This window comes from Melospiza georgiana, chromosome 8 (assembly GCF_028018845.1).
Source record: "Melospiza georgiana isolate bMelGeo1 chromosome 8, bMelGeo1.pri, whole genome shotgun sequence".
Taxonomy (NCBI): Eukaryota; Metazoa; Chordata; class Aves; order Passeriformes; family Passerellidae; genus Melospiza; species Melospiza georgiana.
This window is the reverse complement of record NC_080437.1, coordinates 30,817,503-30,831,000: the sequence shown is the minus strand read 5'-3', so window position 1 is coordinate 30,831,000 and position 13,498 is coordinate 30,817,503. Positions and strand designations below refer to the sequence as shown.

The 13,498-nt window shown below is 42.5% G+C and overlaps 1 protein-coding gene across 1 annotated transcript; it reads right to left on the bottom strand.

Moving 5' to 3' along the window:
* Nucleotides 1-2,244: 2,244 nt before the first annotated feature.
* KCNK18 (potassium two pore domain channel subfamily K member 18) lies at nt 2,245-6,699 on the bottom strand. Its single transcript, XM_058029642.1, has 3 exons — nt 6,483-6,699; nt 5,301-5,456; nt 2,245-3,050 (listed from the first exon to the last, which is right to left on the bottom strand). Exons 1-3 carry the CDS (start codon nt 6,697-6,699, stop codon nt 2,245-2,247), a joined length of 1,179 nt encoding a protein of 392 aa, XP_057885625.1.
* Nucleotides 6,700-13,498: the final 6,799 nt, after the last annotated feature.

Below are 13,498 nucleotides of genomic sequence, written 5' to 3'. Positions count from 1 at the left end.
TTGTGTGAAGCACCATTTTCTCTTCTTTCTGTTTCTTTTCTTAAGCCTGTCACATGTGGGATTCATTTGTCAGCCCCAGCTCTCACAATGAGAGATGTTTGAAAATCATTCCATCATTCCTTGTTCCCCTTCTCTGAGCCCTTGTAATGTTACACATCTCTCCATCAGTCTCTCACCTCTTTCCAGACTAGAGAGCTCCTGTACATGTCCTGTATGGAAGTTGTTTCCTATCTTTGTTCATCCTTCACCCTTACCCTATAAATTTTATCCAAATTTACATATCCTTTGGGAGGTGAAGCACCAGAGTTGTGCACAATATTCAACAGTCAGGCGTCTTATTGGTTTATAGAGGGTAATGGTTATGTGATTTGTTCCATCTCCTAATAAATCAGTTTTTATTTATCAGTTTAACTGACAGGTTCTATAGGAAAGAAAGCTGTTTACTGCCATCCCTTGGCCATAACTAGAATGATTTGGTGCAGAATCTCTATTGTAAATCCAGCCAAAATTCCCTAAATCCATAAAGTAAATGGGAAGGCATTAAGGTACTGTGCCATTGAGAAATATACAGGGCATAAATTCAGGATTAACTGATCTCCATAAATGAGATTCCACTGATATAACAGAAACAAATTAAATTACATACAGACCGGTTATTAAAAATATTGACAGGTTTAGAATATCACAAGGAAAACCTTGAGGGGCAGGAAGTGCAGTTATCTGATCCATGCAAATCCTTTCATTGATTTCTGAGAACTCTGACATGGTACCAAAGCTCTACACTGATTTTAATCTGAAGACACAAAATTAAGTAACATGGGAATACTGATATGAATAGAGGGACTTTCTATGTAAGGCCAAAATCACAGCAAACATGACAGAGTTAACTGAAGTTTCTTCCAGCTTCTGCATTTTTTATTTTTATTCTTATAAAACACTTCTCTATTTACTATCAGTCATTATATATATCTTGGATATCATTAATGCTTAATTGTATCTAATTATTAATAAGGATTGAATACATATTGCCACATACATGGAGTGCAACAGACATAAGATGGCATGTAAATATTCTGAAAATCTCAGCTTCAACTGGTAAATTTGCTAATGTAGAATAATGTACATTCTGTAAATAATCAAGCATTTTTTATTATCCAGAGATGTTCACACTTAGTGGGCAAGTATGTCATCATAAGTTAAATGTGGTTAATTAAAGTTAGTGATTTCTTTTATATGAATTATATGTTTTTATTCTAAATTATTGGTTTTAATGAGAAGCCATTATTGATAATTCAAATTATTAATAATACAAGCAACATCCTGAAGAAAAAAATTATATTCTCATCTTAATGTGCTCCAAAATTCTATAATTAGAGGATCCTCCCCACATCCCAGTGAAACAGGTGGGTCAGGGAGCTCCCAGAGGTGGAGCAGAGTGAAATGGGGGTGAGGAGTGGGGATCTCTGGGTTGGTGTTCAGCACAGGCTCCTGTGACAGCAGTGACATGGAGCATCACTCCAGGGCTGCAGCCACCCCAGGGTTGCTGTGCCTTCCCCAGACACCACCAGGGAGCAGAACCTGCCCTGAGCACCTCGGGAGCTGGGCCCTGTGGGACACCCTGAGCCAGGATGGAGCAGGAGCGCTTCCAGCTCTGAACAGATGAGCAATTCTCTGACTGGTTTCTGGACAGGTAGCAGAGATGGGGAAATGTGGTGCCCTTCCTTTCCATGGGACGTTTCCCTGAGCTGTGCCAGGTGTGATGTTTGCCACACTCAGCAGCTGGGTCCACACCTCTCCCCCCAGCTCTCTCTGAGGACGAGCAGGGTGTCACAGTCAGGACAGACAGAGAAGGTGGCAGGACAGGACCTTCCAGCAGATCTGGGTCTTGCTTGGACGAGTACTGAACACAAAATTCCTGAATTTGCTTGCAGTGGGAGAAGGGGCAGAAAGGCTGCAGAAAGTCAGAGCTTTGCACAATATGTCAGGGAGAACTGTCAAGGAGAGCCTTCACCTTCCTCATCAGGCAGCATCTGTGATTATTCAGGAGAAGAGTCCCCTTTGCAAAGTCTTCCCTGGAGATGCCTTCACCAGGTGCCTCCAGAAGTGTTCAGCCATTTCACAGTCATTTCTCAGAGGAAATCAGATTAAAATATGGCACCTGCCAGCCCAAGGCAGAAATGTACAGAAACAATTCCATCTCTTTGCAGTGGCCAGTGCTGACAAGTGAAGGAGAAATGACTGCTCTTATTTTGGATATATTTTCTTTGAAGGCATATTTTTCTCTGCACAAAATGAAATCACCTTTTTATATAGGACAATTAAACGGTCTTGGCCCAGCTTAAAAGCAATGAAGACAATTTCCATGCCAATTATAATGTAGAGGGAAAAAAACAAGAAAAACTTGGGATGTTCTAACTTTGTATCTCCAAATCCAATAGTGGTCAAAGTGATAAAGCAGAAATAAAATGCTTCCTGAAAATCCATTTTTTTTTCCCATTTTGGAAGAATAGCAGCAGCACAGGAGATGTACACAAAGATAACGAGCACCATCAACACAATGGGCACATCTAATTTTTCTAACTCTTTTCCTATTTTGTCAAAATTCTTGATTACTCTGGACACTGTCTTTTCCCTGGCTAGTTCAGGACATGAACTCCATCTCTCCATGCTTTTATTTCTTGCTGGTTGTGTGTTTTCATTCTCCCTGGCAATTAACATTTCAAAAAGTTCCACGTTGCGATATTTGACCTGTTTCACACCTGACTGACTTCTCAGCACTTCCATAATGGTCAGGGGCTCGTTGATGACTATTTTAGACTGTTCCCTGGATTTCAGTTCATTCCTTTTGCTGCATGTGGATCCAGAACAGAGTTTAGAGGCAAGAATTTTTGACTGCAGTTTCCTGAACTCGTTGTAGGACTTGGATAAGACAGTTGCAAGGATGTCTCCCATGTCTGTCAGGACCAAGAACATCAGGGGGATCCCAAATAAAGCATACAACATACAGAGACACTTTCCAGTCCATGTCACAGGATAGGTATTGCCATAACCTTGAACAAGAATAAGAAGGGGATGAGAAGAGAAAGAGAGAGATGTGATACATAAAATTGGTAGCAGAAGATATGCCTTTTCCCTAAATCCAATTTGGGTATTTATATTCCCTTCCTCTAACATACTGGATATGAAACTCAAGCTCTAAATCAGTGCTTTTCCATTATAGTGGGAGAAAATTTGGTATTATAGGAACTGTATTAAATTTTATCAACCATTTTTCTCTTCATCCTTCAGAAGACATTGAGTATTCCTTCTCTCCTTTCAAAGACCATTTTTTCCTAGGGGAACTTCTAGGCCAAGTACTTAGCCTGCAAGATTATCAGCTCATATGTTGAGGTATGGTTTCCCTCATTTTCTTCATCCATGCATGTTTTCACTTGTGGCTGCCTCAGCCTTTGGTCTGAACCCAGCCTCAGTCCCTGCTTTGCTGTGAGGCACTGAAAAATCATTTATTCTTGGTCACTCTCTTCCCCACAGGCAAACTGGGAAACTCTCAAAGCACTTGGGAAATATTATTGTCGTTATTGCACAGAGTGATCTTATTTACTCTTTTTAAAATTGATTTCTGTGCATTAAAAATACCTAGTGCAGTTTCCAGGCTTAAAAGTTATCCCGAGCCTAAATTTAGCTATCCAGAAATCTTTCCTAGCTGAGCCACTAGGCAGCCTCCCCAGGCAGCAAAGAGATGCAGTTCAGTCCATCAAACTTCAGACTAGATGACTCAATTCTCCCAGAAAATTCAAGGTAGATAATTTGATTCTATCCCAAGGTGATTTATCAGTTCCTGATTCTACAAATAACAAACCCGCTGCAATGGAAATAGCCACCTATTCCATCTATTAACAGCAAATGTTCCAGGCTTTCTACTGATCCCAAAATTCAGGTCAAAATTGAGGAAGCTGCATTAATACTCAGTGCTCTGAAGGCAAAAAGTACTGGCAGCTTAGAAATAAATTTGTTGGGTCGGTGTGTATGGGGACATTTGTCAAGTCCCATGTTAATGGAGGAGGGTAAATACGCCCATGGAAGACATTTCCCACAATATGCCTTTTCATCAGCTTGCTGAAGTCAAAGCTTTCTGATAAAACACCCCCTTTCAAAAGTTCTTGGCTGCTGTGTTTGTTCCAGGAAATATTCACAGGGCTGAGGATTTTGGTCTCATCCCCAGTGCGTCTCTGGCCACCCAGACTTTTGTCTTTAACTGCAAGAAGCTGAGCTTGAGCAGTCACCCAAAAGATGAGAGTGTGAGGTCTGAGCTGTGACACAGCCCACAAGGGCTCTGGGTGAGCTCTCACACTGCTCCTTGTGTAGGATAAGCTCTTTTTAAGGTTCAGTTTTTCTCTTACAGTAGGATGCATCCCCGTGCTGGGATCTTGAGCACATCCTCCTGCAGTGGAGAAATGTCTTTGCAATTTGATACAATGCTGTGGGAATATTTCCCATCCAGCTTTGATTGTGACAAATTTGGATAGACAGTGCCTGTACTTGCCAGCATTTGAGAAAGATTAACAAAGGGATAAAAGTAGCTTTGGGAATGAGCATGAGGAGTTGTATTTAGCAATGCAGAGGGAGCCAAAATCAGAGCAGATGTTTCTATTTGATTTAGGTCCTCCTTTGAAATATGAAGTCAGACTGAAAGATTTCAAAGGTGTGACTTAAACACTATCATGTGCTGTTAACCCAGAGAAATGTGAACACGGTGGTTAATTACAGAACCACGGATTAACAAAGCTGAATTAGACATAAGTAACTGAGAAGCAATTGAAAAACAATATAAGTATTATGAATTCCCTTTTCCAGAGAAGAAAACATTACCCAAGAGGACACACAACAGTGGGAATGATAAGGTTTGAGACTGAAATATGGATATTTCTTTTTATTTCAATAGCTCTGTGAACATCATATAGGAATTCATATTATAGTATATATGTAATGATGCAGTTAATTAGTGTGTACCATCACTAATCACTAAATTGTGACTTGTTTCTGTGACTCAGCTATGTCTCTGCAGTCTGTGTTTGCAGAGCCACTTGCAGACTCATCAGCAATATTCAGGGGAAAAATTCAAAGAGATTTGGGCTTTGGGTTTAGTAGGGGTGGGTTTGTTTGTTTGTTTGTTTGCTTGATTGTTTGTTTGCTTGTTTTTTTGCTTGTTTAGGGTGGTTTTAATTCTCTGGAAGAAATTCATTAGAGAAAGCAGCAACAGGAATTTATTCTGAAGGGTGTTACTTTACCTCTGTACTTACCCACAGTTGTGAATACTGTGCAGCAAAAAAAGAGAGACCCAAAGAAATTCCATCTTTCTTTTGGGTTGATAAACCAGACTGGGTCAGCCGTGTTCAAAAGCTGATGGATGTCGCGGTTAAGCATCTCATTTTCTGTCAGTTTATCTGTCCAGTTATCTGTCACAGTCACAGCAGGAGGCACAGTGAGTGTGTGCAGACCACCACCCAGGGAGCAGCCTGCCTGCTACCCCCGTGAAATATACTGCAGCTGAGAATTTGCTCATATTGTCTTAAAAATATAAAAATATTCCCCTTCTCACCCTCCCCTTTCAAGCCCCTCACCCCCACCTCTGAAAAAATCAGGTGGGTTCAGTGGCTTTGGTGAATAAAAGTACAGGGAAAAAAACCAAAAAGATAAAGAAGCAGGACTGAGTAACCAGCTTCCAGCCTGAATGTCCTGTTTCATTTTGGACTTCCCAGGAGATTAGCCTACTTTTGACCCAGAGACACCAAGAAATGTGGGGTCAACAGCAGGGAACCAATATGAACCACTTGGATGTCACTGCCCAGTGCCCTGCTGTGAATCCTGCTACCCTTCTTCCTCCTCCCGGGGCTTTGCTGGAAAGGACATTAGTTACATTATTTAATTGCCCAAAACTGATCACTGTGTCAGCACAGCTACCTGAGTGAAACTCCAAGCATATGTACAAGCCCCATCACAAATCCAGGAGGATTTCTGACCCTTCTTTTCTCCTCTACTCCCTCCAATCACTGGGTCTGGGGTGCAGAACTGCACCTGTCTCCCTCTGAGCATCCCATCACCAGAGGGCTGGCAGGGAAGCTCAGAGCAGGGAAGAGGCAGCTGGAAAAACTTTCTGAGAGAGAGGATTCAACTCCAGCAAACTGCAGGAAATACCACAGGAATGTCAGCTGCTCGTTAAGAACCTGGCAAAAAGGGAGAACACAGGCATCTCAGGAAAATCTGTCCAGGCAGGAACACAAGGACTGGGAAGCTTGCAGTCAAAAATCACAGCTAAAGAAGACACCAGCAGTCATTAGCTAGGCAGAGTGAAAATCTTGTTTGCAGGATCAGCTGCTAGTATTTTGAAGAATGTCTTAAAAAGCAAAAAAAAACTCATTCAAAAAGCAAAGTAATTAATATCTCCCTGTGCAGATAAGTCATTTTGCAATTCCAGTACATACCTGGTAACTTTCTGGCGAGGCACATCAGCTTCTGCAGAAATGTTCTGTATTCTTCACTTACTGTGACCTTCCGGGTACTTTCAATGTGGGAAAACATGAGAGCCCCAAGAAAAGCATAGATGACAAGAGACACAATGAAGCAGGCATGAGGAAACACTGCCCAAAATATTTTTTTACATGTTGTTTTACCTTGCAGAGGTTGTGATGTTGTTGCCATCCTAAGCTCCTCTTTTTTTTTTTTTTTTAATATATAATTTTGTGGAGAAGACACAGCTTTTAGAAAGGAAGATGAGGACGTAAAAGCTTTTGCAGCCAAGAAAAGCTTCTCCTGTGAAAACAAGGATTGTTCTGCCTCAGGCTTTCGGATCACATGTCTTTATAAGTGAAGATTGCACTACAGTCCCCATGGAAAAGCAGCACAAACCCTGAAATACTTCTCAGTGGATGCCACGCCACTCTATCCCTGAATTATTATTGATCAGCCAGCACTGTAATGCACATGGATCACCAGCTCCTATCAGCTTCCACTGCAGCCAACTCGTGCTTAAAGTTCCTTCTCCTGAACAGCAGCTTCCCACTGATAGAGCAGAAACACTTCCAGCTCCCAGAAGGGAAAATGTGCACTGGAAGGAATAGAGTTCTTTAAAGATTTCTCCCAGAAACAATCAGGAACACTTAAAATTAGTCAAAAGAAGGGGATGGCTCTAATTGTACCCCTTAGGCAGACAGTAGAACAATGAATTTCAGAACTTACAGAATCTCTCTATACCACTCACTCTTTGTGGAGAGAGTCTTTTGAATTTTAAATTCTTTTTCTCCAGAGAAAAAATAAAATAAAAATAGTCAAGAAGGTTTCTCCTAGCTCTCACTTGAATAACATCTTCCTATATAAATAGAAGATTCAATTGTGAGATTCCCACTGACCTTAGTAAGTCAGGACTGCAAGATTCAGTTCAGAGTTAGTGATCTTTGCAAACTATTTCCAACTTTAAAAATAAAGCCTTTCTTTTCATCCTTTACTCTAAAACACAAAGGAGCAGCAACATCCTTTGCTCTAAAACACTTGTTGGAGCAACAAGCAGTATCACTGCCCTTTGCAATTTTTGTAGTGGTAGTAAGAGGAGTTGGACTGTACAGAAAGAGGTATTAAATATTTTATCTCCAGGCATCTTTCATTAAAAATTGAAACAATCTTGTGCAGTCAAGACCTACTGAGCTATGTATATGGAGCAAGTCCACACATCCACACAGAAATCCTACATGCTTACAGTGACGTATTCTAGGTCAAACTCTCAGTAAATTTGATCAGAACACAGTTTATGTTCACCAGTATACAAGCCTCCACTATTAAAAAAAGAGACTTTTAGGGCTAAGACAAAAATAAAACTGCGTGCTTGCTATTTTTCTTGTTATCTGCCTTGTTGGCTCAGTCGTGCTTTTTGGCAACAGATTTATAAACCTTCTTATTGCAGTCAATCTCTGTTTCCATTTTTCCCCCACTGAAACACAGGGTTAAAAACTGCTAATGTCCATAATTAATCCAAAGCAACAGAACTTCCTGAGAGGTTGTGCTTGGACATAATGTACATAGGTCTGGTGTCCTTTATGCTGGGAATTGTTACAATGGGGACTGAAACACTGGAAATCTGTTTATTGCTGTCCAAATGCACGGGCTGCACACACCTGCAGGAGTCAGCACGGCTCTGCTACCCTGCTCTCAAGCAGTACAGTTAAAACTGGGAAAATTTCAAAAGCAGCGAGGATGGCTGAAGGTGTGGACAGCTTTCAGACAAAGAATGACTGAGCAGCCACTGGCCAGGGGGGAAAATGTTGAGGAACTCTCTTCAGTCTGCCAGGTGTTCTGGGGGGAGCAGGTGAGGGATCAGCTCTCTGCAGCCTCTTTGAGGACCATCAAAAGGAGCAAAGCAGAAATCTGCTCCAAAACAAAACAGGATTGTTTCTCACGTGGCTAGGAAAGTCTCTGCCAAAGGTTGTTGGGTTTCCATACATGAAAGAGAATGGAGAGATGCTTAGAAGAGCAGTCACTAGTGCTGACTACAAACCACACAGGGTTCAATAACCCCCCTGAACTGAAAATAGCTTGCAGCTGTAAAAATAAGATGGGGTACTGGGCAATGAGCCCCTGTCTGAGGCTACACATTCACACTGCTGTTCTAAAAAAGGTTTTCACTGGCCAGTATGGTAATTCTGATACAGTTTGTCCTGCACAGTTTTTCATCTGCAAATCAGATATAAACATATTTTCCACAAAGTGCTTTAAAATCTTCTCAGCCTCCTCCTACACATGGTACTGCAAAGTATTTAGCAATTCCCAGGAGCTTCTCAGCCATTTGCAGCATCAGGCTCTGAGCTTGTGACAACAAGAAAATTTAATAAAAATAAAACCAGAAATGATTTTTACATTATTTGCTTAATCTAAACCATTTCCCACTATTGCAGCATTACATATTTGAACTTAGTTGCTTAAAAGCAAATCCCACTAACCACAAGTTATTCCAAATTGAGTTACTGGTACTTGTATTGAGAGAGATTTTTGCAATACACATTTCCTATCCACATTAATGGACAGCAAACCTGCATTTGTCCCAACTTCCATTTCTTTGATTAGGGCAAATGTGAGTGCTCTGTAAGGTGCTGCTTGAAAGGGAAGTTTTTGACCACAGCTGCAAGGTTAAATAAATCCAGTAAAAATATATACTTACAATGAAATTGCTATTTTATCTGATATTTCTGAATTACATAGGTTAAACCTAGAAGGTCCTTGTTTGGGCAGAGAGAAATGTTTTTCAATAATCAGTAAAACTCTCCCTGCATTAAGTAATCTGCTATGTTGCCAAAGACCTGCTGTGTTACCTGCTCTGTGAAACACCATTCTGTACTGACAAAGAGTGTAATGTCATCCTTTTTAAGAGAAAATCAAAGTGACCTGAAGTTTGACGGTGCTTTTTAAAAATAAATGGCAATGGATTAAATGGTTTGCATTTATTTACACCTGGCATTGATTCTGATGGGAATATGGTTTAACAGAGGAACTGAGACCTCAGCCTGGCAGCACTTCACGACAAGGAGAATTAAAAACCTTCCATTCCAGGCTGAATGTTAACAAGGATCATGGAAGATTTGATCCATTGCCTCAATATAGGCCCCCTGGAAAGTCTTTCCAGAATGCATTAATGTACCTTAGCTCCCCCCAGAAAATGAATGTTTTGGTATAGCGGTGATATCACCTCCAAGCACCCCAAAACAGCAAAAAAAGAGTGGCAGCAGTAGCTGCACTAAGAAAGCAATCTCAGGGCTGTGTGAGCACTAGATTTGACATAAGGACACGCCACTCGAGGCCGGCTGGGTGGGTGGCGTCAGTGAAGTTTCACTTTTAGCGCCCTCAGTGTCCTCCCACCTCCCACCCACAAGGGTTATCCCACTCCCTCCCAGCTCTGGGGCTCCTTGAGGCCTCTCTGAGGCCTCTCCCTGTGGGATTTCAGCCCAGGAGCAGTGCTGGCCCAAACCCACTTGTGCAGAGCCAATGCACCCAGCCAGATGAGCCACACCAGCTTTTAAGGCGCTCTGCAAATATTTATCTCCTCACAACCCCACATTCCATATTGCCCGGGAATATGAATTCCCCTGACATCTCCCATTCTTAGCCCTCACACCTCACACTGCTTGGGATGGAGAGAGAAATGCACAAACTGGCAGCGTAGGGTGTGTTGGATACCCCAGGGGAGTTTGGTTTTCTTTGTATCCATCTTTAAAAGTCTCAGCTTTTGCTTGAGTCAAGTGCTTGAGCTTGTAACCTCTGGGAATATTTGAGAGCACTCAGGACTAATATCCTGACACTACACAGAATGCTAAGTGGATTCAAAGATGTCCAGGACTCTCACCCTGAATAGGAGATTTTCCTATTTCATTGTTTGTTCACACCAAAGCCAAGAAAATGGTCCCATAATTTAATTTACAAGAGAAAAACCACTCTCAATGTGCCTCAGGACCAAGCAAAGCTTGGGTATTAGTTTCTGTTCCTCCTCTTTCTTTCTAAGAGGGATGAAGTCACATAGTCAGGAAACACCTTTAATGGGAGTTTTTTTCACCTGATAACAAAACACAGCAGCAGTCTTCAGTCACTCATGAGTTAACCAGCCCCTTGATCCCCAAATCATTGCCTGGGCAGAAACACTTCACCTTGCCTTCCTCTTCCCCAAACCTGAGCAACCACAACAGCCTGGAAGAAGCCAAGCTGCCCCCAAATGAGGAAATATTAGCTTTTTTCCCTCTGGAACTGGTAACATCACCTCTATCCCAGAGCTTCACCCAGTAGCCAGGGGTGCAGCTTATCTGGAGGGTTTGGCTGCTGCAAGGCTGAGGTTTCCAACACAGCAGAGCTCTGTGTCAGCCACTTCTGCTCCTGCTGCTCTCTGAAACATGTGGCAAGTCAGAATACACTTGGGGCTGGGAGGGGAAGCTGCTCTAGACAGATAACACTCTCCCAGACCCTTTCTAAAGGGCCACCAGCAAAACCAGTGGATAGAAGGCAACAATTCTCAGTCAGGGTGGGGATGGCTTTGCAAACAAAGCCACTTCCCTGCTCATTGTTTTGCATGACTCCTCTGAGTGCTGTGGCACCATTTCAGGGTGCTGGAACAAGCAGAGAGGTTGGTGTCACCTCGAGTCACCAGCATCAGACCCCACAGAGCAGGAGCCCTGGGTTTCCAGATAAGCAAAGGGGATTACTGAGGCTCAGCCACAAGTCTTATGCCAAGTCTTTACTGAGTTAATGTAGTGAACGTAATGCTGGTATAGTGGAGACTATCTCAGCACAGTAGTTCATTTCAAGGCAAACAAGCTCCCTGTAGAGAGATCAGAAAGCTGCTTCTGAGGAATTTAATTAACATTAGAGTATGTGAGATTATATGCTGCATGAGAGCTAAGCATCATGGTTCATGTCAGCACTGCATTTATTTGCAATTCTGCACTTCTTTGAACTGGCATAAAACCCACATAGATTCAGGATGACAAGTCCACTTTGCTCTCAAAAATCCCAATTTTTTGTAGTAATGCCACATTACTATTAATGTGGCATTATAAGTACGTAAGCAGGTGGAAAGAGGGGAATCTTAAACCCCAAATAAAAGAACAAACTTCTAGCCATAAATATCCACCAGCATTCATGTGAGACTGTCTCTGTGACAGGCACAGACACTCTCAAGTCTCAGCATACAAAATACTAAGAGAAAAAAAAAATCTTAAAATTATCTTCTTTCCAACGTCACATACAAGTTCAGTCAGAGAGAACACAGATAAAAAGTCTTCCTTTGCAGGCTGCAGCATTGGCCAAGTATTACAGATAACATCGAGGTCAGATGTGTATCTGGAAGAGCTCTGAGGTCATTAAGGACTGTTAATCCCCAGAGTATCCTGCTTACAGCATCCATGGCACTTTATAAACCACAGGCAGGAGTCTGTGAGATGCCCACAATCAGACACCTCTTTCTGTCTCCTCTCCCTGGCAATCAGGCTGGGCACAGTTTCGTGTCAGTGGCTCAGAGTTTCTTGAGTGTCAGGCTACATTTTCCATCACTTGTTTTCATCCCAATTTTCCTAATGACACTAAGCAATTTCTCTTCCCCTTTTGTGTAAAGTAATCTTTGAAGAGTTCTAACTCCATTATCTTACCACTCATTAGTCATTGTGGATTTGAGGGGTGGAAGACACTTTCACAGATGGGTGTGCCTTGGGACAACATTGAGTTGTCTTCAAATTTCTTTCAATTCTGCTGTTTTCCTTTAGCTCTGAGCAGGAATACATGAACTTTTCAAATCCTGTCCCACCCATTAATAAACCATTAATTGCTCACCCTTTAAATGTTTTAGCTCTCATGGGAATAGCACTTAGATGCTTTTTAGTGAATCAGAAAACAACATTTTGCCACCTTAGCAGGGAGACACTCTTTCAGGTTCTGGGCCCTTGTAGCTTCACCTATCTAATTAGTTTAAGACATAATTCCTCAATGATGTGATCCTGCCTGCATTGATGAGTAAGGCCACACTATGAAAGCTCCTCCTGCAAAATATTTTGGGTTGGGGAAAAAATGCATGCAAAACTGCCCACCTTTTCTGAGGAACATCTTGCAAAAACTGCATGTGGAATGGAGTCTCTTCTTATATCTTTGTCGGCAAGGAAAAATCCTTTAGCACTTCTAAACGAGCCATCTGGGCCCCAAGTGCAATGAACCCTGTGGATCTGCCCAGGGCTCTTCCCGAGAATGCCTGGCACCCAGACTGCTGCTGCTGCTCAGGCTGCTGGGAAATCCTTCTAAATGGCATTGGCCTTCACTTGGGAATTTGAGATGTGAGGCTGGAGCAGCTCAGCTGCAGGATGAATGCATGCTCAGGGAGGGTTAATGTTTGAATCCTTTCAGGCAGCCAAAGACAGCTGGTTGCATCTTATTCAGAGAGATGGGGCTTTAGGTTATGGCTTCCTGGGATTTGTCATTTGTCTAAACAAAAGGACATCAGAAACACATCAGAAATGAAAGGTTGAGCAGCTGAGAGATACAAGAGATTTCAGATGAGCCCTGAAGGTGGTTCACACAGAGGAGGAAGCAGGCAGGGCTGGAGGTGGCTGCATGCCCCCATGGAGGAATGAGGGCTCACAGAGCTGGTCCTGAGGAGAAGCACAGCCTCTTGAGTCCTACAGCACCAAGAACCTTGGCTCCACCAACAACAAGAGGGAAGGGGGATGGAGCACAGCAGCCAGATCTCAACCAAAGGGTGTGTCCACATCCAGGGGTCTGGCTGGAAAACAAGGGCCCCCAAACATTGGAGCTGCCAGCAGTCCTCAGCATGGGGCAAGATGGAATCTCTTGACAAGATGCCTTATGGACAATGCTACATTTCCTCCTTCTTCCAGCCTAACTGCTGATGGACAGCTGCAGTGGTAGCCACTCTCTGCTGTCCTCTTGCACATTCTTCAAGAGTTGTTGCTCAGCTCTTATCTCT

Bases quoted from the DNA above. Each gene is read 5' to 3' on its own strand.
- KCNK18 (XM_058029642.1), bottom strand. From the start codon at position 6,699: ATGGCAACAACATCACAACCTCTGCAAGGTAAAACAACATGTAAAAAA. The intron at 5,457-6,482 runs GTATGTACTGGA...TGACTGTGACAG, and splicing joins CCTCGCCAGAAAGTTACCAG to ATAACTGGACAGATAAACTG. The intron at 3,051-5,300 runs GTAAGTACAGAG...TTCTTGTTCAAG, and splicing joins CACAGTATTCACAACTGTGG to GTTATGGCAATACCTATCCT.